This window comes from Poecilia reticulata, chromosome 9, assembly GCF_904066995.2.
Source record: "Poecilia reticulata chromosome 9, P_reticulata-male-v2, whole genome shotgun sequence".
NCBI classification, from domain to species: domain Eukaryota; kingdom Metazoa; phylum Chordata; class Actinopteri; order Cyprinodontiformes; family Poeciliidae; genus Poecilia; species Poecilia reticulata.
Window position 1 is genome coordinate 1,566,713 of NC_088838.1, and position 25,228 is coordinate 1,591,940.

The 25,228-nt window shown below is 40.5% G+C and overlaps 1 protein-coding gene across 21 annotated transcripts in view; it reads right to left on the bottom strand.

The window, feature by feature from the left end:
- Window positions 1-25,228, bottom strand: part of pdzd2 (PDZ domain containing 2) — a 211,657-nt gene that overhangs the window by 33,498 nt on the left and 152,931 nt on the right. For 16 of the 21 annotated variants that reach the window (XM_081611180.1, XM_081611179.1, XM_081611181.1 and 13 more), the window contains 3 exons: window positions 12,511-12,628; window positions 2,296-2,400; window positions 7-1,408 (listed from right to left, as the gene is read on the bottom strand). In XM_081611180.1, coding sequence (XP_081467306.1) covers window positions 1,349-1,408; window positions 2,296-2,400; window positions 12,511-12,628 — 283 coding nt within the window. In that variant the 3' untranslated portion in view covers window positions 7-1,348. Of the gene's footprint in view, window positions 1-6; window positions 1,409-2,295; window positions 6,308-10,480; window positions 10,632-12,510; window positions 12,629-25,228 lie in introns of those variants that run through there. The other 5 variants (XR_014089133.1, XR_014089132.1, XR_014089131.1 and 2 more) reach the window with 5 other exon arrangements.

Sequence of the window (25,228 nt, forward strand, 5' to 3'; positions counted from 1 at the left end):
TTAACTTAACAGTGAGCGTACATGGGGAACTATATGGACTGTATTTGTTCTCAGACCTGTAACCAGTACACTGTTTAATATTTCAATGTCTTTCAGAACTTTTCAAATGTTAATCATATTTCTTACCGGCACCCTCCTCACTTTTATTTTTGTGTTTTTCAGCCATTGCTCTGCAGTTTCACCGAAAGCTGACTCTTGAGGACTGCAGTAAAACTGTCAAGAAGTGGCTTCATTACAAGCCAGAATGAGAGGAAGACATCGCAAGGAATCAAAGTAACGCCAACCAGAGTCTAACTGGGGTTACCACAGCTTGTACCGTTTCCCTGGTTCATACAGTACAAAGCTTAACCTTATGGACTCTGTTCTTCTGGGGACAATAGACTGTTAATCTGACAGTCAAAAAGGAGTCAAATATGTTTACAGATCTGTCCCTCTTGTCTTAAATAAACTGTTATATCAAACCTATGTTGTCATTGTTAAACTTTTGTACACAGTGTACCCATGATCTGCCAATAATATAGTGTTTAACACCAGTGAATAAACTTTTAGTGGTATGTTACCTATCAGACCTAAAAATGTGCGTAAATCCTTAGCTTTCATTCAATATGAAATCAACCCAAATCTGCATGTAGATCCACATTCTGATGAAGGTTGAATCAATGTTGATTCCTAACTGATTCAATGTAAAATCAACAGAAATACGCATGGAAATACCCATGCATGTAGATCCACATTCTGATGAAGGTTGAATCAACATTGATTCCTGACTAATTCAATATAGAATCAACAAAAATGTGTGCAGATCTTCGTTCAGATGATGGTTGAATCAACATTGATTCCTAACTGATTCAATGTAGAATAAACACAAATATGCATGCAGATCCACGTTCAGATGAAGGTTGAATCAACATTTACTCGTAACTGATTCAATGTAAAATCAACAGAAATATGTGTCCAGATCCACGTTCAAATGATGGTTGAATCAACATTGACTCGTAACTGATTCAATGTAAAATCAACAGAAATGTGTCCAGATCTACGTTCAGATGATGGTTGAATCAACATTGATTCAATGTAAAATAAACAGAAATATGTGTGCCGAACCACATTCAGATGAAGGTTGAAGCAATGTTGATTCCTAACTGATTCAATGCAATATCAACATAAATATGCATGTAAATTGACATACAAATGGTGGTTGAATCAACATTGATATAATGTCAGTTATGGTTGAAACCCTAACGTTGATTCAACATACAAGTCACCGACCACTTTCAATGTTGTTTCAATGTCAGCATTCAAAGTTGATTCAATGTTTCTGGCTGACATTGATTCAATGTTGTTTCAGTCATTCTGTGCTATCTGGGTGGGTACGAAACCACTGCTGGCGGAGAAGCGGCGGCAGCATCTGGTGAGTTCTCGTTAAAATTCATGTTCAGATGTTCACAGGTGTTCGCAGTTGTTCCGGGTCACCAATGTGGAAGTCAGCAGAAAAAAACGAAAAAGTAATTTGAATGAAGGACAACCGCTGGTGTCACACCTCACCTTCTCCCCTTCACTATAAAAGCATATATTCAGGTGTAAAATATATACATTTTATCCGCCACATTCGTTTATTAAACTGAAACGATAAATAAAATTCACATCACACCAAGCTAATATATGTAGTTCTGGTATTTTATACTGTCTGCTCAAAACGGCAGCTCATAACTGAGCAGCTTCACTGCTTTTCTCTTTATTACGGTCTGTTCTTCAGAGAAACGAGCTGGTGTCACACCTCAATTAGCAGCGCTGCTAATTGACAGTCATTCTGCTACAAAACTAAACGATGGTGTTCCTGTCACTCCCCATGATTAAACTCACAATTCTGATCCTCTGTACTGAGCAGCTCTCTGATAGCAGCCGGCATGTCCGTAAACAAGTTTGACTAAATATTGGAATATAACTGAAAAGAGAGATGTAACTTATATTATGAATATAGACTAGCAAAAAAAACCCCTACAAATTACAGTGAAATACTGCTACTTCCGGTGGGAGCCGGAAATAAGACCCATAATCGTTTCCCCAGTAAGCCTCTCGGGAATAAGGTGGATATAACAATAACAACTACACATAATCACTGAAAAGTACATAGTACAACTTAAAACAAGATGTATTTAGTGGAAACTGCAGTCCAACATAGAGTGTATCTGAAAACACCTGTGTGTGTGCAGTATTTAAGCGTTTTATTTTGTCTCATGATAAGGACATTTGCACAAGTCATTCAACTCATATAGATAATTTCTGGGTACTTACAGTTATTTTCTTCTGATCAATGTCGGCACCACCAGAAACACTAAAGCCAAGTCCTGCACCCTCTTCTTTATTCAGGATAACCAGCAGAGTATTGTTGCTTATTACCTACAAATATCATATCAACAATAGAGAGGAGAAAATTTAATTAGAAATAAAGAAAAGTTTAAAGTATAATTGAAGAAACGTAAAGTAAAAATGGAAAGACCAGTCAATTATGCTGGAAAGGCATCGATTGAGAATGACATCGCATTTGCTTATTAATATTCAAACGGGCACTGTTTGTCTGGTTGTTTGGACAAACAATCCATACTTAGAATGGCAGCATTTGAAAAGCATAGTTATAACTTTGGAAGTTGACAACGTCCCGGAAGCTTCATTTCAACATGCTTCAATACTGAAACGAACCATAGAATAAATACGGTGGTTGAAATGTAGAGGACTCAGTGGAAGAAAGACAGTGTTGGTAGAAAGCACTCGCTAGCACAAAGTACTTAGGCCTACTTAGCCAAGGTCCTGGTCGGGAAGACAGGCGGGTAAAAATATCAATGTATTGCAAATATGTATATTTTTTCAAAATCAATGTACCGTATTTTTGGGACAATAAGCCGCTACTTTTTTCCTACGCTTCAAACCATGGGGCTTATATGTGGATTTTTCTTCAACCACCAGGGAGCTCTTTAGCAGGAAGTGAATCATTGGAAGTCAAAATTGGAAATAAAAGAAGAAATTGCCCATTAAAACGGAATTAGGTTATAATAGGGAATTGAAATTTGAGAATCTTGTTGATCAGTTAAATAGCATTGAGGGGAAAAAGAAGCTTTTTTCGTTTTTTAAATACTGGAATCATTATGAGAATTTGAGGTATAGATATTAGCATCCAATACATAGCAGTAGTGAAACAAGAATGGAAATAATGGCTGCAAGCTGCCGTTGAAATCTAAAGAAGCAGAAGAAGAAGAAAGAGCCCATTTTCATTTAGCACATCCTAGTAGTAGACAGTAAGGAGATTTTCTCTTCAAACTCATACGCCCTCATAATCAGTTCAGTTAAATCTAAACTTGGCAACTTTTTCTTTTTGAACCATAATAAATGTGATATTTATGGAAGCCCATTTCAGCTATGAAAGAAAAAAGACCAACAGGAAGTCATAATTTTGACTTTGAAAGTTATAATTATGAGATTCAAAGTCATAATTTGACTTTCAAAGTCATAATTATGAGACTGGGAAGGGTATGGTCCTGAAGAGCGGAGCTGGGTGGCGTGTTCTGCTGTCCTGGACCCTCAGCTCATCCGTGACTTCTACGGTCGTCGAGGAGTCCGTCGGCTGTCCTGAGGGGCGCCTTGAGGGGGGGGACCTGTCACAGCTGCTGCTGAGCTGTGACCACTCACACCTTGGCGCAGGCATTACGGGAGCCTGCGCCAAGGCTCCCATAGTGCAGCCAAGTTCTCAGTGGAGTTTCGCACACTGGCTGCTGACACAAAATGGAACGACGAGGCACTCAAAGGAGTGTATTATCAAGCCTTAAATGAGGCCTTAAAGGACGGTCTGTCCGTCAGTGATGATGCCAAGGACTTGAACTCACTAATCACAATGTGTATCCGTCTTTACAAGAGCGTTCCGGCCAGTCTACTGTGGAACGCAGCAGCGCCATCCCTGTCTTTCCGCCGGCCCAGTCACAGGCTCCAGGGCCCCCTGACGACGAACCCATGCAAATGGGTAGAACACACCTGACTGCCAAAGAAAGACAGAGGCGTCTTCAAACTGGTGACTGGCTCTATTGTGGTAAGCCTGGACACAGAATTTCCAGCTGCCATGTACGGCCAAAAGACAAGGCTCATTAGAGCCGTACTGCTCACTCTAGTGAGCAGCACAGGCAATCCCTAACTCTCTACCAGCTGCCTGCTAATTGAGGTTAAGCTTTGCCACCAGTCAACTTCCCACTCATTAACTGCCTTAATTGATTTTGAACCTGAGGATAACTTTATTGATGAAGACTTAATTAAAAAACTTCACATTCCTATTTAACCCCTCAGCTCACCATTATCTGCTAAGGGTCTTAATGGTGCTCTCGTTTTCTGTCACATGTCAGATATTCCCCCTGTTGATAACATCAGGGAACCACAGGGAGGTTCTTTGACTTAAAGTAATCCCTTCCTTCAGATTTCCTTTTGTGTTGGGTCATTCGTGGCTGAGACTTCATAATCCCCATATTGATTGGGTCACAGGAAGGATAGTTAGCTGGAGTCTGTCCTGTTCTAATAACTGTCTTCATGCTGCCCAGCCTAATTGTGGGAGTTTTTGTGACAGTCCAGATCCCCCTGACCTGTCATTGGTTCCTCCTGAGTACCACAACCTAGCTGCCGTTTTCAGTAAGTCCCGAGCCCTCGCTCCCCCCTCACCGACCGCACGACTGTGCGATAGAGCTCCTGCCAGATGCTCCGCTGCCAAACAGTCGCTTGTTCAGCCTGTCCAAGCAGGAACATGAAGCCATGGAGACCTACATCAACGACTCTGTGGCAGCTGGTGTCATCTGTCGCTCGTCATCCCCACTGAGCACTGAGTGCCAGTTTCTTTTTTGTAGGAAAGAAAGATGGAACATTACGCCCATGCATCGACTATCGGGGGTTAAATAAAATCACTATTAGGAATAAATACCCATTACCTCTGATGTCCACGACTTTTGAACTGCTGCAGGGGGCAACCATCTTCTCCAAATTTGATTTACGAAATACCTATCATCTCAGGATACGGATACGTGAGAGATGAATGGAAGACTGCTTTTAAGAAATGTATAGGCCATTTTGAATACTTGGTGACGCCTTTTGGCCTAACTAATGCCCCTGCTGTCTTCCAGGCCTTCGATTTAAAAAATCCCCTGTTCTGAGGGATTTCTTAAATCATTTTGTGTTCGTTTATTTAGATGACATACTTATCTTCTCACAGACCAAGGAGGAGCATGTCGGTCATGTTCGTCAGGTTCTCCAGAGGCTGCTTGAGAACAAACTGTTTGTTAAAGCGGAAAAATGCAGTTTTCATCTTTCCACAGTTAACTTCCTGGGGTTTGTCATTGAGGATGGACAGATTAGAGCTGCTCCTGCCAAGGCTAAAGCAGTGGTGGAGTGGCCAGAACCCAGTACATGTAAGCAACTCCAGCGTTTCCTGGGTTTTGCGAACTTCTATCGTAAGTTTATAAAGAACTACAGCGTTGTTGCCCAACCACTAACTCGCCTCACTTCTATTAAGCAGCCCTTCTCATGGCCACCGGAAGCAGCAGTGGCCTTTTAAGGAACTTAAACAACTGTTTTCCTCCCCACCAGTCCTCATTCACCCGGATCCTGAGAAACAGTTTGTCGTGGAAGTGGATGCATCGGCCACTGGAGTAGGGGCGGTTCTGTCCCAGCATTCGGGCTCTGCACACAAGCTACTGCCTTAAGTCTTTTTTTCTAGGAGACTCAGGCCTCCTGAACTCAACTACAGTGTGGGGGACCGAGAACTACTAGCAGTTAATCTGGCTCTGGAGGAGTGGCGTCACTGGCTGGAGGGGTCTACACAACCGTTTGTAGTCTGGACTGATCACAAAAACCTATCTTACATTCAGTCTGCAAAAAGGTTAACTCCATACCATGCCAGATAGTCATTGTTTTTCTCAAGATTCAACTTTGTCTTAACTTACAGACCTGGCTCCAAGAACTGCAAACCCGATGCACTTTCTCGTCAGTTTGAACCTGAGGCTCTGGAAAAGGAACTTGAGAGTGTCTTACCGGCTTCATGTGTGGTGGCAACTCTCTCCTGGGAGATTGAACAGTTGATTGAACAACTCACCCCAGTGGACTGTCCTCCCAACTGTTTGTTTGTCCCAGAAAGTGTTCGTCCTAAGGTTCTCCAGTGGATCCATGCTTCTAAGTTGGCCTGTCATCCTGAGGTCCATCGAACACTCACCTTATTGCAGAGTCATTTCTGGTGGTCATCAATAGCTCAAGACGCCTGTCAGTATGTTTCCTCCTGCACCATCTGTAATCGGGATAAGTCCAGCAATAAACAACCCACTGGTTACTTGTGCCCTCTGCCTGTCCAAACATGACCCTGGTCATACATTTCAATGGATTTTGTTACAGGGCTTCCCCCATCGGAAGGTAACTCTGTTATTTTAACCATTGTTGACAGGTTGTCTAAGTCTGCCCATTTTGTAGCACTACCAAAGTTGCAGACTGCCATGGAAACGGACAATCTCCTGGTGCACCATGTGGTTCGTTTACACAAGTGGTTCTGTAACAATGTCCAAGGGACATTGTTACAGACCGGGGGCCCCAGTTCACATCCAGGGTCTGGCATGCCTTTTGTCAAGCTTTAGGAGCCACAGCGAGCCTTTCATCAGGTTTCCATCCACAAACCAATGGCCAGACTGAGAGGGTCAACCAGGAATCGGAGGCAACCCTGCGCTGTATAGTCATTAACAATCCTGCCTCTTGGTCTCAGTTTCTACCTTGGGTAGAATACTCCCACAACTCCCTGACCAGTACAGCCACAAGTATGTCCCCGTTTGAGGTGTTCTTGGATTATCAGCCGCCTCTGTTTCCCTCTCAGGAAAAGGAACTCTCAGTACCGTCTGTGCAGCATCACCTTCGCCGGTGTCATCGTTTGTGTCAACAGACCCGTGCACCCCTCTCCCGTTCAAAGCAATCGTCTCATGGCCGATTGTCACAGGACCCTGGCTCCCAGTTACCAACCTGCTCAGGAGGTCTGGTTGTCCACAAGGAACATACCTCTAAAAACAAACTGTAGGAAACTCTCACCTCGTTTTATTGGCCCATCACGATTACCAAGATTATCAATCCAGTGACTGTTCGCCTTGACGTTCTTCGAACTATGAAGATCCACCCCTCATTCCACGTGTCCCAGATTAAACCTGTTGTCTCTAGTCACCTTTGTCCCCCCCCACTCCCTCTCCTCCTAGGATTGTTGATGGTGGCCCTGTTTACACTGTTCGCCATCTCCTGGATGTGCGCCGTTGGGGGCGTGGCCTGCAGTACCTGGTACCTGGTCCTGAGGGGCGCCTTGAGGGGGGGGACCTGTCACAGCTGCTGCTTAGCTGTAATCACTCACACCTGATCATCATCACCCTGATCCCCAGCTGCTGCCATATAAGGACGGAGCTTCCCCCTGCATGGCGTCAGATTGTTGCGAAACCCTGAGCGGTAACACCTTCAGGCCTGCTGTAGAAACTTGAGCTAACTGCCCGGTAGCTAACCTGTCCTTCTCTCCCTTCTGCCTAGTTTCCTTTCCTGTCCCCGATCCTGACCCTCTCCACTGGATTTGGACCTCCTGGCTTTGACCCCCTGTCTGTCTGACCCTGAGATCTGGAACCTGTTTTGACCTGGATTTGGACCCACTGGTTCTGACTAAATCACTCTTCACAATGTGATCTCCAAATGCATGCAAGTGGCCCAACAGCTCCACCATCATTCCACAGAATTCTTTTATTATTATTTTTAGATGTGGTCATAGCTTAAAACAGTAAAACAGTTAATTCCTCAAAAACAAAACATTCTTATTCCATAAATCCTTCAAAAATAACATTCAACAACACAAAACAGTAAAATAACAGACAACCACCATAGCAATTAAGTTACAATATTCACAAAACAATTTTTTTAAATATAATCATTATTTTATACTTTGAACCCACCTAGTATGACACAGAATAAATCACTATTCAGAATGTGACTTCTAACTGCATGTAAGTGGCCCCACAGCTGAAAAATAGAAGAAGACACAGTTAGCATCGTGACCAAGTAGTCAGCCACGAACACCAACTGGCGCAGCTGCCACTCATAGGGCCATATTTTTCCAGCCCAACCATGAGAAAACTTTAAGGTTTTCTTTGCTGGTTAGATGTTCTTTACAGTATTTCGTTAATTGTTGAACTAGAAAAATATGACCCTAAGTAAAAAAAAGTGGCACCAGCATTCCTTAGAATTGCTGGTGAGGTGCTGGTGCTGGAGAGCACCTGGAGGACCCGTTGCATGCAGTTACTCATCACACCACAAGGTGGTTCTAAACATATGCATAGATTAAAAATCTAATTATAAATACATACTATTATTATTATTATTATTATTATTATTATTATTGTAGGTAAAATTCACATACATACACACTTTTCTCTCTGTTACACCAGCTGCTTCAATCCTGATTGTGGAGATGTACATCATGATTTCTCTTCTTTTATACTCCAACATCCTGAATATGTTTTCTGGCATATTCATGCACATTATCCTGCAGACCTTACACCTGCCTTATATAGGCAGGTCCAGCAGCGGTTCCAGATGAATCAAGAGGCCACCCGAATGCAAGCTATGCTGGAGTCCTCAGCTCACGGTCAAGCATCAAGAGGGCACGTGTAGAAGAAGTTGAATCGGTATGCCATGAGGACCAGTGACAGGTGTAAATCGCAGTCACTCTGATGACCGGACATTATGAAAGCTGCTCAAGAGTCTGATTAAATCGCTCCACTCCCCATCACTGGGAGTGTAGAAAGGTGTGGAGTGAGTCTTGACTATACCCAATTTCTCACACATGGTGGAGAAAACTCTGGATTCAAAATTTCTCTCTTAATCACTGTGGACGGATTCTGGGACCACCAGTTTGCAAAACTTCTCCTCAATTAGGGCGTTCACCATAGCTCCTGCCTCGTGGTCAGACAGTGCAAAAGCCTCTAGTTATTTTGTAAAATAATCTACTGCTGTGAGAATTAAGTGATTCCCACACTTCATTCCATACCCAAAAAGGGCCCCATTATGTTCACCCCAACTGCTGCATGGATTTACCTGTTGGAAACTGTTGGAACTGAGACCTGGATTGCCCCTGCAATCTATTACAAGTGGTGCAAAGGTCACAACATCTACAAAAGTCCTTCACATATTTCTTTAGTCAACCCCAGTAAAAGGCTTGGCTGGGGCATGGGAGAGTCTTTCGGCATTTTTCCACTGGCAAGTCATCACTAACCAGTTAATGAGAGTTTTTTTCATCCCCAGCCGCTTCTCCATTATATGGTATTTTCCTCACTATGGTGGGAAGGCCGTGAGCGCACAGCACCTGTGGTCAACTCTCCACTGATGTTTACAGCAACACTTAGCAAATAGAACCTTAAAGTTGTGGTTCTGATGGACCTGAATAAACTCAGATATTTTATTTTGTCTTATTGAAATTCATTGCTGGCCCAAACATAATAATAAAGACTCAGATCAGCTGATTATTTCGCTATACATATAAATATAATTAGATTCTGACTTTATTTTTTTAAATGTGCAACCTTTTGGATTTAGGTAATGCAGTCAAAATATGCACAAAAAAAAGTCACACATTAACTTTATTATGCATGTTTTTTTTTAAATCCAAAGGAAAATTAAATTGACATCACAAGCTAATATTATGTACTTCCTATGTTTTACACAGTCGACACAAAACTGTAGCTCCAACAGAACTCTGATCATAGCTTCACAGTTTCTCTCTTCTTTATTGCTGCCTGTTCTCCACAGACCCATGAACCCCCCTGAGAACACTTTTCTGCAGTGGTTTGGGGACCAAAATCTTCATTTGTGTGGCTGGTTCGGTACAGGACACCATCTAACAACTGCAGCACCACAAATTTGACCTGACAGTCCTTTAGATTTAGGAAACAATGCAGCCACCTCCTCCATTGGTGGAGGCTGTTATGCCTCCATCTACAATATATGTCAATAAGTCAGGAACTTGTCTCTGCTCTGTAGACCAATCTGTAGCTGCCATCACTTTCAGCTCTGTGCACTCAGGACTGGTTGCCTCACCCTTCTATTTTGCCGTGATCAGCTCTCCTTAGTTCCTGCTAGTTGGATTCCAGCCAGCCATAGTAGTGGCAGCTGTCCTCACAGCATGGCCATCAGGACAGGACATGGTGATCTCCTACTCTGTGTGTGACCATAAACTCATAGCGCTCTAGCTCTTCCATCCACTGAGCCTTTTTTCCCTCTGGTTCTTTAAAAGTCATCATCAGTGATGCATGTTTTGTGCATACAGTGCATGAGCAGCCACACATATAATATTTAAAATGGCAGGTACCCAAAACTACAGTCAACAGCTCTTTGTGGGTGACACAATAAGTAAGGCTCAAACAAAAGGTTTGAGCCTTACTCAAACAGGTCTCACCTGTGACAGGACCATCCCTAAACCCACACCGCTTGCATCAGTATCCAGGAAGAAGGGTAACTGTTGCTCAGGCAGTGCCAAGATGGGTGCACTTGTGAGGGCTCGTTTCAAGGGTAGCAAAAGCCCCTTCATAGTCCTGGGACTTCTGTAGCTGGAAAGGAGGGGCAATACATGAAAATCCCCACACAAACCTCCTATAATATGGTGCCAGCCAAAGAAAATATTTAAGCTTTCTCTGATCCAAAGGTGTACGCCACTCAATGGTAACTGACACATTTTCTTTAGGAGTTACAATCTCTTTGCAGCCTATGTTGTGGCCTAGAGAAGTTAGGAATCTACTCTTATCAGAATATAACTTTAGTCCGGCACCTCTAATGCTCTCCAACACTCTGCACAGTGCTCTCAATCAAAAGAGTCCCTATGAGGCACACAGAACACCAGAAAGTCTGTGTGGAACACCTGACAACACCCGCTCCATCAGATGTTCAAATGTGATGGGTGCATTACACAAGTCAAAACAAATCACCTTAAACTGCCACAGTCCTTTGCCTTTAGGGAAAGCAGTCAAGAATTTCATATCTAAGGCCAGGAAAAACTGCCAGAGGCTGCTTCTTAAATCTAGAGAAGACAACCAGGAGGATCCAGCCACCAAACCCAGGCATTTGTCCACATGTGAAAGGTGTTATGAATCTTTCTTGGTATTCCATTGTATTTTTTCTTAGATGGTGGTGTGTTGCTGCGCTCATAATGATGCTTTTAATTCACATTCAGTTTGTTGTTCATCTGTTGGTGAAGATAAAGGAAGTTGAGTTTTTGTAATTTTGACAAAATCTTTAAAGTCTGACATTTGCCGTGAGAGAGGCATATCAATTCAAGACCAAGACCAGGTAAAAATTTGTTGAAAACATTCTTGAGCCCAAGACCAGCCTCACAGCTTCAATTCCTGGTACTCAGGTCTGAAGGTGACAGCGCTCACACAAAGTGATTCTGTGTAAATTCAGTCTGCACATCAGGCAGTATGTGAGCATAAGCTCTCCTAGTTAGGCTGTCCGCATCGTTCCTCAACACCCAAAGAGATTCTCTTTCACGTCTCCATAGACCACTCAATTCTGTTTGTAAGAGCTCTGGTCAGAAACACTGGTCGAACTGCCAGTGCGCTCCTCAGTGAGCTCATCAGAATGCCACAACTGGCCCTCTCAGCAGGATCCAGTAGCAGTAAACCAGACTGAGCGTTGTTAAAGAGCTCTTTGACTCAGCAACTAGCTGGTCACAGCTGCCAGTATTTCGAACTGAGCCCGAAGGTAAATCGGACTAGGGAATCTTCCCAGTCCGATTTACCTTCATATTTGTGTGTTTTTATCCCACATGGTCTGCTCAGTCCATCGACAACGCCATCTTTGTTTCCCTCCATGGCGCTGGGTCATGAGGCTTCTGAAGGAGTGATAGTCAGACCCACCATACCACCTGGGATTGAGTTATCTATGGAACATGGCTCTGTCTTCACCTTGGCACTGACATCATGGCCACCCAACCACTGCACAGTCGCCTGTCCTTTCTCTTCAATAGATTATCCATGGTAACATTACACCAGACTATGACTACCACACCGTGAAAGGTAAGGTTGCACTTGTAAACAGATTTTTAAATCTGTTTCAGATCTGTATAGACAGGGTAGCTGCAAAGCTTTTTCTCTCTATACATTGTAACTGATAGCAAGAATGACTGTTTATTATTACGCAGTTATTGTGGGCCACAGCCATGCCATACAGAGACAAACTCAGAAATTCTTCTTTAAATTTCCTCCACTATCTTTTCTGTCCTGCATTGTCATAAACTGCCGGGAACATCTAATTACAGAACTGCTGTAGGAAACATCACTATACAAATGCCATTGGAACAGTAACCATGGAACATGCAACCATACTTTCAAATAGGTGAACTGAGGTTGAGAGTAGCCTTTATTAGGTTTACAGGCCTCTGTCAACATAAGTTCGATCTACAGGGAACAGGTAAATTCTTCTTAACATTACCTCTGAGTGGCCCTTGGTCTCTTCCAGAAGACTCATCACATATGACTGAACAGTCTGGGAGGTAAGCAATGTTTGCAGCTTACGCTGACTTACAGGATATTTCACCAACTCCTTCAACCTGAAGAAAACAGGAATCACATTGAACAGATTTAGTATACAGTAAATTTTACATGATATTCATAAATTTTGTCTTGATGCATACATACAATAATCTGAGAAAGACCACAACAAATTTTGTTTGTTTGCTGCCATTTATAATTAATGGAAACATTGTTTTTATCACAATGCTTGATAAAAACCAGCACTGTGATAAAAACACAATGCTTGTTTTGTGTTTTTACACACAAAGTGATTCTGTGTAAATTCAGTCTGCACATCAGGCACTATGTGCCTGATGTGCAGACTGCTTTTTAAATAAAACATAGCTTTTTAAATAAAACATAAAAAGTTATGTTTTATTTAGCTTTAAATAAAGCTAAATAAAAGGCTTAATAGCCTCTGTTACTCTCAGTCCACTAAAGTTCAGTGTTCACAGACGACTCCATGACAAAGAGCTGCTCAGTCACAAAAAGGGGTGAAAAATCCCCAATCAGAAATGAACTGCTAAAAAGGGAAAAAATACTTTCTAATCACATATTTTAAAATCTACAATTTTGTTGTGTCACTTCTTAGTTATGTTCTGTTTTTTTGCCTTTGTCTTGCAAGTACATATTTCATTTAAATTTTTTGTGCTTTTTCACACCTTTCTGTTATTTTTTTGTTTCGTTTTTGCTAATATACTTGGTTGTTTTGTGTAACCTGCACAAAATAATCAACCCGTATTTTATTTTGGCGGGTCAAACTGACAGCACACTTTAAGATTCGGGTCACAGGTGACTCGGATCTCAATTGCTGTGGCTGTGGCTAGCTGCTCATCTTGGCGTCTTCTAAACATGTGGAAGAATAAGACTGGATCGAGCCTTATTAACATGGCCGAGGGATTAAATTGGGTGTTTTCTGTCGACCGCTCGACAGTGAGTCGTTGATTTACGTACTTTGTTAGTTTTTTCAGAAATAGAAATGCAGTGGCGACACGCCCACTCAATTTGTGTATTAGTGATTAAAAAATGGTCTTATTAATTAAAAGGTCATTTTCTTTTTGTTCATTTTGTGGCCGAATAGATGATATAATTATATCATAATTGACTCTGTCAATTAAACTTGGATACAATTTGAAAGTGCACTTTAATTTGATCTGTACCCTTGACTTGTAACTTTAATTTGGATCTGAATGTAACTTTAATTTGATCTGTAAACTTGATCGCGATCTTTAACTTGAAATTCATTTGAAAGATTCCTGAGAAATACTTGATGGAATATAGCTTTTTTTGTAATTATTGAATGTTTGGTTAATTTGGATAACAGTTTAACCCTCTTTAAATGTGAAAGCTAATTTGTTTTATTTTTATTTATGACCTTGTTTAGGTCAGGGTTTTTTTTCCACCCCCTGTGTCAACCCAGGATGGCGAGCTACCCGGATCACCGCAGCTTTGCGGTAGGACTTAAATGAACCAAACTACTTTATGCATTCTGGATCTAATGCCTTGGATCATGGACTAAAAACAGTTGGATTATTGATTGATGGACCATTAATCACCTTGGATTCACGAATGGACTTAAAATAGAAAAAACGCTTGGGTGTCATCAGGGCTTATTGTTTTGTTTTTTGTTGTTTTTCTTCTTTGTTGTGTCTTTCGGTTATATTCATAGAAAATCACTATTATTATAAATATTATTATTATTGAATATCTTCCTAAATATATGCAAGAATATACACTTGAATACAATAACTTGAACATACTTTTTGTCTGATGGTGTTTTATTCACACACACGGGCTCCATAGCCGAACCTATCTGAGTGCCTATTATTAGACTTGGCCGTAGTCAGGCGCCTAGCCTTAATTAGCGTTACATTTGCACACCTGAAAACAACTCCATACTGCTTTCCACTCCACCTCTATTTACTTGTCTGCTCTGATGTTTGTTTTGTATATGCTAATTGGTGAAAATATGTGTATGAATTACCATGAAGATTAAAATGGGGGAGAAAAAACCCCTTCTAACACATGGAGGATGTTTTGTCAATGGGAATTTCACTGTAGAGTATCCTTGAGGATGCCATGTCATTGCTTAACCGATAGCTCACAGACATAATACATTTTCCAGAATTTTTTCCAAATCATGTAGAAACAGTAAAAATTCTACATATAATCAAAATATGAATAAACATAAGAAAAATGACAGACCTGTCTTCTATTTTAATTTTTTAATTAAAATCTCAAGTCATCCTTTACCAAAATAAAAACTACTTTGACAATTAGAGGTGTGCCAATCGATCGGCCAACAATCATGATCAGCCGATTTCCGTGAAAAAGTGTCTGATCAGTGATCACCGATCATTTTATTGTTCCCAATCAATAAAACCCGATCACAAGTATTTACTTCACAGCCGGCAGAGGCCAGTGTGCAGCACATTTCCACCTCTCCTTCACATTGTGCTGGTACGCAGCCAGATTATTTTTCCATTTTGCCAGATCACATAGTAGCATTTAAATCTAAAGCGATTAAAAGCTTTAACAGCCAGTGATCGGTCCTCATGTGTGATCAAAATCGGCAGCAAAAAACCTGATCAGAGCATTTCTAGCAACGATATGATTTCTTTGGCTACGCTCATAGAAGTCAGCCAGTGGATCTAAGGAGATCTGTGTGTCACCATACTCAGCCCTCAGTTCTTCAAAAGCCCTCTCAGGGGTTTGGTCATATAGAGGTAGGTTCAGGACTAATTTCCTGGCCTCGCCACTCAGGTAACGCACCACAGTGGAAAACCGCAGGTGTGGGAGCTCAATAGCTTCCAGGAGATATTGCATGCCCCAAATCTAATCCTACACCAGCATCCTACTGTCAGCATTACAGGTGAATACAGGAACACTTTTCACCTGGTGGGTCTGCAAGAATCCGCCGTACGCAGCCCGGCTGTGTTCGTAGAATGGATCTCTATGGTTGTGAGCTGCGTGATTCATAAATTGAGGGTTGGGCCTGTTTGGATGAACACCCCATGGACCACTGGCCGATGAATACAGTGGAGCTTGGGGCACAGTGGGAGAGCCAGCATAATTGGCGGGTTGCTGGCTCACTGGCTGATAAAGCTCTGCTGGGTGTGGATAGATGGTTGGAGCAGCAGGCTGCTGCATAATTTGGCTCCCTGTCATAGCCTGAGGTGGTAGGGAAGCTGCAGACATATGCATGCCTGTCCAAAGTGTAGAAGTATACTGATTCACATAGGGTGACAGAATTGAGGTTGAGGGGGTGTGTTGTGTGTTTATTTCTCCATCATGGGGTTGGGGAACTGGGGTGTACTGTAGCTGCTGACCATGAAACTCTGTGGGTTGGTTGGTTGACTTTGGCCTCACTGCTGGTGGTTGGTTGCTGGCATCAGCTGTTGCTTCCCCTCCAGGTAGGTATGTGTGTGGCAGCCCCGGGGAGTCGGATCTATGGCTCAGTACTGGTTCAGGGGTAAGTAGGTGGCCAGATGTTGCTGCAGAGGGCATTCGCCTCATTGGGGTAACTGCATAGTCATTCATTATTTTAAAATATTTATTTTTCTAAGGTTGACAGCCAAATCAAATAAAATGTATGTTTGTATGTGTAACTCTCCCTTTTTTATATTTAATTGTGAATAAATAAATAATAAATAAATAATTGTTTGGCACAATGCACTCCCAAAATTCTAATTACACACACAAAAGAAGGATATCATCACAATATAATATTTCAAACAAAATGTAGTTCACAAACTTTTTTTTTTTTACAACAGAAGTGACACTAAAATAGTAAGTTGCAGCTCCAGCTTCACACGTTAACCCAGATTGTCATACTCGGCAAACTACCAGAATGAAACCGTTGAGTAACGGGGCTGATGGCGTTGTTGCCTAGGTGATCTTGAAGCACCATGATCCGGGTCACGGCACCAAAAATGTAACCCTGTCCGTGCGGGATGACGCCTCGCTATTCCTTACACTCTGCGTTGTTTTCTTTAATGGTTGTCGGAAGGACACTTGAGGCAGAAATCGAACACACACGGCAGTAGAGATCGTGGTTCAGACTGTTTATTCGGACCACCCGACAGAGCAGCGGCTTCACCTTCAGAATTCACAGCAAACACTGCGTGTCAGCATAAGACTCATTAACGTAGTTAATAACAGTGAGGAGCTGGCGGTCAGTATTGTTTACCTTTAGAATTCACAGCAAACACTGACCATTGTATTGCCAACGCACAGTAACAGATGCCAAGTATGGCGTTCTTCAACGGACACACGTTACCAACTTCCACAACCCAAAGAACAAATCCAGTATTCTGGTGACATGCGCTGACATATTTAAAGCACTCTTACATATACTTCAACGTACGTCTTTGGAACAACTTCAAGTAGTACTTAGCAGGCATGTGCAGAGGGGAGAGCTGGGGGTGCTTGAGCACCTGCCCTTTTTGCTCCTCTCCCCAAGTGCCCTTTTGGTCAAACTTTTATTAATTTTTTTGGTATTATTATTTCCTAAGCCCTCTTCTGACACATAAAAACATGTGCTAAAATCCTTTTTTGTACAACATAATAAGCCGGTCACCTTGTTACCTTTGACCTTTTGCCCGTGACGCATGACGCAATTGCCTCTCGCGCAGTGAGATAAGGCGGCTAACTGCGGAGCTCAACGTAGCAAACGTTCCAGATTACAGAACAGTGTTTGGTGAATTATAAAAAATAAAAAAACGTTTTTGGTGAATAAAGTGGAGTAGACTTGCTACTTGTCAGATGATGGAAGACGTTGAAGTATCATTTCTGCTTCAGCTTGGAGTCGCGGTTTAAGCAGAGAGATAATGAAATACAACAGATACTGACAGGCTTCTGCATCTGCCTTTCTCTGAAGAACTACTGAGCGGGAGGAGACAGCTACAGTAGGTGAGGAAAAACTGTTCTTATCTATCGATTCACTATTTTGATTATACAGACATTAGGCTGTTGTTGTTGTGCTATTAGCTAGCTGCTAGCTAACGACTTTGCTAGCAAAGCTAGATAACTAAAAAGCTTCTCCCCTGTATCTTTAATGATATCAGTCATTCTTTAGTATTGCTTATGCAATAGGGGCACATACGCCCGTCCAAAACCTATCATCTCCATAATGGATATATGTCCGATCTTCTAATTTCCTTTGTTGCATAATGTACATTGCATTTATTCTGGCGTTAGGTAAATGTATCTTGAAGGAGAATAACACTTTAATAAAAGTCCTACAAGGATATTTATTTAAAATTAAAAATAACTCACCCTGAATTACCATGATAGATATAATGAATGTAATAAAAGTGACATTAATGAAGAAAAACTCAACCCAGGGTCTGGTTCACAGAGTATGAAGTTAAATTTGTTTCCTAATTATGCAATGGAACAAAAAAAAAACTAACCCCAGTTAAGTAAAATAAAATTGTAATCAAAACTTTTGGAATTGTAATGATTCCTTTAAAAATAAAAAGTTTTGTTTAAAAGACTTTTTTAATTAAATAACTCTTTTTTTACCAAACAAACACACATCAAAAATCTTTTGTTGTGATTTTAGGCCCTGCTCAAGACGTCATGTGAGAATCAAAACCAAAACTGAGTCACAAACAAAAACTTAGAATAGCAAGAAAAGATTTCTGACAAGCGCCAATAAGTTTGTTTTACAAAAAAAGTTAACTTCATGAGTCAAAAATGCGTGATTTAAATTAAGAAAAAAAAATTTTTTAAGCAAAACTCAGTAGGCCTTTCTCATGGTGGTATGCATTAACAATTCAATTTTTGCTTTTGTTTTTTTCGTTTTTCTGCAGTTCAACGTTAAAGTTTGATGCAGCTCTGCTTTCCTGAATGGACCATCTTCATCTCCACTGCAGCAAACAGGCAGCTCTTTTTTATAGATTACAGTACACTTAAAGGTTGCATTGTGCCCTTGTTTATATTTTTAATAGTGTAATTCTGTTAAGACAAAATATGTCTGGTCCAGCTCTGATTTACATATCTTGCTAAATTGCAGGTTTGAGTATTGCAATACTTTCCTATAACAAAGTAGACCTGCAGAAAGAAATTACTAATAAAATATCTTACATAGGCATAGTGTTATGCTCTATATGGAGATGCTCGTTAGCTTTGATTGTATATGTCACAGTTTTGTAATTTATTATTGTTTATTAAACTCTGAAAGCTGTGTGGCTTTGTTAATATTCTGTCCTAGAATGCGGTTACATGTGCACTTTTTTGTTGTTGAGCACCTGCCCCTTTAGTGGTCTCTGTACGGCCCTGGTACTTAGTATACTTTAAGTATACTTTTTTATGTAGTATTCAAGAAAAATATTCCAAAATATTCTATATTTTGCATGTACTAATTCAGTCAAAGAATTATATTAAAAATATACATTTAATATACTTAATATATTTTAAATATACTATTATATTAGTAATGTATTTAAATTACACTTCATAATTCCTACTTTAATATTTTGTACATTACATGCATAACTACACTACAGTATTTACATTGTTTTAGGCTACAATTACAGGGAAAGACTAATTACACAAGATGTTCAAGGTAATTCAAATATTTTGTTTTATTACCGACATTTTAAAATTGTCCAATTTTACTCACAACTTTATGAACTTTACATAAAGTATCTGTTTATACATCAAAAGTGAACACAAAGAACATGAAAATTTAAGTGTGACAAAAACATGAAAGTTATTACTTTAAAGAACCAAAATTATAATTACATTGTGCTTTCTATATATTACCATTTTGTAACACTTTATTTGATGGGATGTGCATAAGACTGACATGACACTGTCATAAACATAACACCTGTCATATAATTTTTAAAGCAAATTCTCATTAAAATTGACATTATTTACTGAATGACACTTCATGACACTGTTGGTATGTTCCTAACATGAGTGAGGATCAACAACAGAACATTCCAATTCACTGCACCACTGCACCTTACAGAAACCTACAAAAAAGAACAATAGAGCAATTAAACAGAGAAAGTATTTGTATTAAAAGAGTACAGAAAAATGGCAAATAAAAAATAATACTTACATTTTCAAGACGTTGTGGACTCACCGTGTATGTGACATCATCAGAACTAATGATGATTGGGACCGGATGCCTGAGGTAGAAAAACATTTCTGGGTGTCTTCTTTGCCTGTTTATGTTAGAAGTAGAAACAAATAGTCAGCAATGTCATAGAATCAGTTGATGTTTTCAATAACTATGAAGCTGTTTTAAGTGTGGACTTAAGGAGACAAACTACCTTAAAAGCTTTCCATCCATGATCTGAACACACTGATCCTTGCAGGGTGGTGAGGGGGACTGGTGGTGCCCATCTCTAGCAGTCATCAGATGAGAGGCAGGGTTCACCCTGGACAGGTCACCAGTCCATCACTGGGCCCTGAAAGCTAACAACAAATAAAATGTGTGAAAGAGAAATGTTAGATTAACAAGGGTAAAACTTCTGTCCAGTTACCTTTAAATCAAATCATGTTTATTAAGCACTTGGTGTTGGTAACACACCAGTTTTTGTTGTTGAAAATGTAGCTAGCTCCTCATTAAAACAAAACCAAAAAAATACTTACACCATGAAGACGATGTGGAGGTTCATCCTCAGAGCTGGTTGGTGATCTGGTAGAGCCAGAGCCTCTTCTGAGACAGGAAAGTCTAGGTTTCCTAACACCTGATCTCTCTAGCTTCCTCTTTCATCTTCATTTGCATTTTGTCAGCCTTGGCTAAAATAACTGAAGTCTTAATATAATTAATTGTGTGCACACATTAAAATTGAACGGTGGCTAATAAAATCCAAAGCCAACTAAATTTTATATCTTTATGATAAATAAATAGTATAAATTCCCGGGGAAAAGAAAAAGTAAGGAGTAATAGGAGTATAATAGGAGTAAAATGCGAATGGATGATTGTTGCTGAATGAATGCTGAATAATTGGGAATGTATGTTGTCTGTTATAAGTATTTGATGGTATACCTGTAAATCTTCCTGTATATATACTGTAAAATTCTGAAATGTGCATGTTGTTGGCTTATTGAGTAACTGACTGCTTTCGGAGTGGCGTTGAGCATTAGAACTCTCATCTATTTGTGCCTCGAGGAAGACAGCAAAGAAGCCCTTCATGGCCAAACGGGACGAGGCGGTCCACCCAGAGCATACAGAGCATGCTGGACATGTGGTGACATCGTGCTGACCAGTGCCAAAATGGTGGCAACTCATTCCAAAGACGGCTGCGTGGCAGAGCGAGACCAGGTCCACCGACAGCCCCATACAATCACCAAGCAGTTCCATATAATCAGCAGGGAACTCCATACGATCCCCAAGGAGTCCAATATGATCCAAGTTCAACAAAATTCACAAGCTCAATACAATCCACCAAATTTCGGATTCTAGGGATGCCCAGAGAGCCCTAGGGTTGTCGGGAGCAAGACAATTAATCCAAATGACAGCTCCTGTTCGACTTACGACAAATGACAATGAAATAAAAATACCAATTTTGGTATCTGATCAAACACCAATAAATCTGTTGGGAAGAGATGCTCTATGCAAATTAAAAATAAAAATCTGGTGTTCTCCTCAAGGTGTGTGTGTTGAAAAAGAAGGTGTGGATCTTTAAATGTTCATGCAACAACAAGAAGCCAAAGTTTATTGGCTGGGAGACATTAATAACTCTATCGAAGAGGTAATTTCTAAATGCGGACAGTACACTCAAATTCAAATTCCAGAAGCTAAAAAAACCATCTCTAGATTATCATTGCACAATATACTATGTCATTTCAAAAAGTACAGAGTTTGAAGAACAATGGGACAAAGAAACACAATGTGAAGCGGTGAACCTTGTGTCCCAATACATCATTGTTGGGGCACAAGGAGCAGCGTTAAACGTAGAAATGAATGATTTCATTTTTCAGTGGTACAATGTTGCAGAATCTGTACCACACATAACATTGTTTGTAAATAAAAATTTTCATGCCAAAGATCTTGGACCAATGATGAAAATCGCAAAACAAATTAAATGGGAACAAACAGAAAGCCCTTTACTTTTCCAATCAGAAGATGCAACAATGATTAAAATAATAAACGAAACTACTATGACAGCAAAACCGCAGGTGGTAACAGTAGCAATTAATGACACACAACAAGCAAAAGGAAAGGATGAGTCGGATGAAAATCCATGAATGCAGGACATGTTAAAGAAAGTTCCTGAGTCAGTATGGTCAAAACATGAAACGGATGTGGGATTAGTGAAATCTGCTAACCCATTTAAAGTTGAACTGAAACCAAATGCTAAACTACCATTCTGTCCTCAATACCCATTAAAACCAGAAGCCGAAGAAGGAATCAGTAAAACCTTTGAAGGATTGTTAAAAGCAGGAGTGTTGGTAGAAATTGAAAGTCCATGCAATACTCCACTTTTTCCAGTTCTGAAAGCAGATTGGTCAAAGTATCGCCTGGTACATGACCTTCACACAATAAATGATGTAGTGGAAGACAGAACATCGGCAGAAATGCCCAACCCCCACACACTTTTAACAGCAATCCCAGCTGAAGCAAAATTTTTCACGGTAATTGATCTTTGTTCAGCATTTTTCACCATTCCCTTAGCGGAACAATATCGATACCTGTTTGCCTTTACTTACAGAGGTAAGAAGTACAGTTACACTCAATTACCAAAAGGCTTCAAATTCAGCCCATATCGGTTCAATCAAGTACTCAGACAGGACTTAGAAGGATTGGAAATAAATAGCACATTACTTCAGTTTGTTGACAACATTTTAATTGCTTCACCTACATTGGATGACTGCCATCATGATTCAATAAAAGTCCTTGAAAGACTGGCTGAAGGAGGATATAAAGTCTCCAAAGACAAATTACGGTACTGTCAGACACAGGTAGAATACCTGGGTAGACAACTCTCAGAAGGGAGCGCTGGCATATCACCTTCTCAACTAGAGGGTGTCAGCAAGGCTCCATGTCCACAAACAGTTGGAGAAATGATGACATTTCTCAGCATGACGGGTTTCAATGCTGATTGGATAGAAAGTTATGCAGAAAAAACAGCACCAGAGAACTCATGAAAGAGCCAAGTCATCAAAACCAAAATAATCTGCTAAAATGGACACTAGAAGCAAAAGTAGCATTTGAGTCCTTAAAATGTGAAATGCAGAGTGCACCTGCACTAGCAGTTCCAAACTGTGACAAACCATTCTACCTATATGTTGTAAACAAAAAAGACATGTATGTCACAGCAGTTTTGATGCAAGAAACATGTACAGGTCGAAGGAAACAACCAATTGCTTATTACAGCACAAAATTGGACAATGTAGCACAAGGCTGGCCACCATGTTATCAGGGGCTAGCAGCAGTCTACCATGCTTATGAAAAAGCTTCAACCATAAGAATAGGTTATCCAGTTACAATATTAACTCACCACAAAATTGCAGAGTTAATAAACCTAGGAAAGTTTGTCGTGACACAAGCAAGAAGTTTGCAGTATATGTTACTTCTGACATATCCTGACATAACTATTCAAACATGTATCACCAACAATCCAGCAAATGTGATTCCTTTGGATTGTGATGGAGAACCACATGAGTGTGTAGCAGAAACAATGAAAAACACAAGACTCAGACCTGATTTGGAGTCCACTCCCTTGCCTGACGCAGAAAACACATACTTTGTTGACGGTTCATGTTTCAGAGATCACCTAGGAAACCATGCAGGTTTTGCAGTGGAACAACAAATAAGTGAAAATTTTGTAACCGTCAAAGCTGAAAGATGTGATCAACCATGTTCTGCACAATTCGCGGAACCTAAAGCCTTAACCGAAGCCTGTAAAATGGCTAGGTCAAAAGTCGCAAAAGTGTTCACCGATTCAGCCTATGCCCATGGTGTATGCTTTTTATTTGCCGCAATATGGAAACAAAGAGGTTTCAAAAGAGCAGACAGAACCCCAATGCAACACGAAGCATAATTGAAAGAATTGATTGCTGCCATGATGCTTCCTTCAAAGCTGGCTGTGATCAAGTGTCAAGCACATCGCAAAGGCAATGACATCGTTGTAAGAGGTAACAACATGGTAGATGAAGCTGCAAAAATGGCGTCCAAGAGCCAAATGGCCATCTTGGCACCGGTAATAGCCTTAGAACCAGTCATAACACCAGAAGATGCTACAATGAGTGAAAATGGCTTATGGAGGTCACACCAAGGCCTACTAATGGCACCTGTAGCGTTGTTAACATTATTGGTCTCAGACGCCCATGGCTTAGACCACTGTGCCCGAGGAAAAGTCTTGGAAAAATTGAAAAAACAAGGTTTCTGGTCTCCATACATGCAAGACATGGTGGACGAAATTCTAAACCGGTGTGAAATATGTGCTGAAATCAATGCTCGGAAAGGCATAAAACCAGGTATTGGACACATTCCAGTTCCAGATGGACCTTTCAAACACCTGGTGATACACTATGTAGACATGCTCAAACCAGTTCAAGGTAAAAGATACATGCTGGTGATAATCGATCGTTTCAGTCGATGGGTCGAAGCAGTACCATCAAAAACCTTAGGTTATTACATTTTTGTTATGGACGGGTTATGGACACTTCTTCATAATTGTCTTCAAGATTATGTATCAATGTTGAAGTATTAGCCATTACCATGATTTGGTCACTGTGGATCCATGATTGTATTACATTTGTGCCGTATTAGGGAATATTGGTGGTCGACCATAAGGTAATTCTTCCCTGGAAATAACACAAAAATCAACAAAAGGCCAAGAGGGTTTTTGGCCTTATACAAATGGAAGAACAATCATGGAAGCAATGTCCAATTGTGTTAATCAATGTATTGAAATTATTATATTAGTTACGGTTACTCATGAAAACAATGTTTACCCCCACTATTCATTTATTAAATTTTTAATTGACTTTCTTAAATATTTCTAAGTTTATATACAGAGTTATGTTCACAGGTAGCCATGTAAACTTAGTATAGCAATTAACAAAAACAACTGCTAAGGTTAATTAGGATTCCGCTTAAAAGCGGAATGGGGGGATTATGTCGGAGCCGAAATACCATCTATGGAGTTGTTTTTGCGATAGGATTCTTGGCAGTTCTCTAGTTCAAACTGACCTGACTCCCTTCCCTCCATTTGCATACAAAGTGCACAAATGGACTCGGAAGGAATGCGGTCTCGACAACATTAACAAATTGGTCTGTTTGGAAATTCTGAGAAGGAACAGATGTAAGTCTGTTGAAATCATGGAGTCTTATGTCCTTGTTTGGATTTCCAAAAAAGTATATTAAAGGTCGCCCAACACACACCAGAGAAAAAGCAAGTGCCTTTTCTCCATTGGTTGAAACTTTCCAATAGACACCGATGGAGACTTGAGAGTATTTAGGAAGCTGTTGTGAGACTTCGGCGGGAGATTTTTTTTGTCAAGACTATGGAAGATTTTGTGTATTGAACTGATGAAACTGTAATTCCGTGGAGTGTAATAAATCTCCGGCTCGTCTAGCAGCAAGAACTACGTCTCTGTGTATTATTTTCCTTACTTATATATTTAAGAGTAAGCCACCCTTCAATTCTTCAATAGTTGCTGCATGA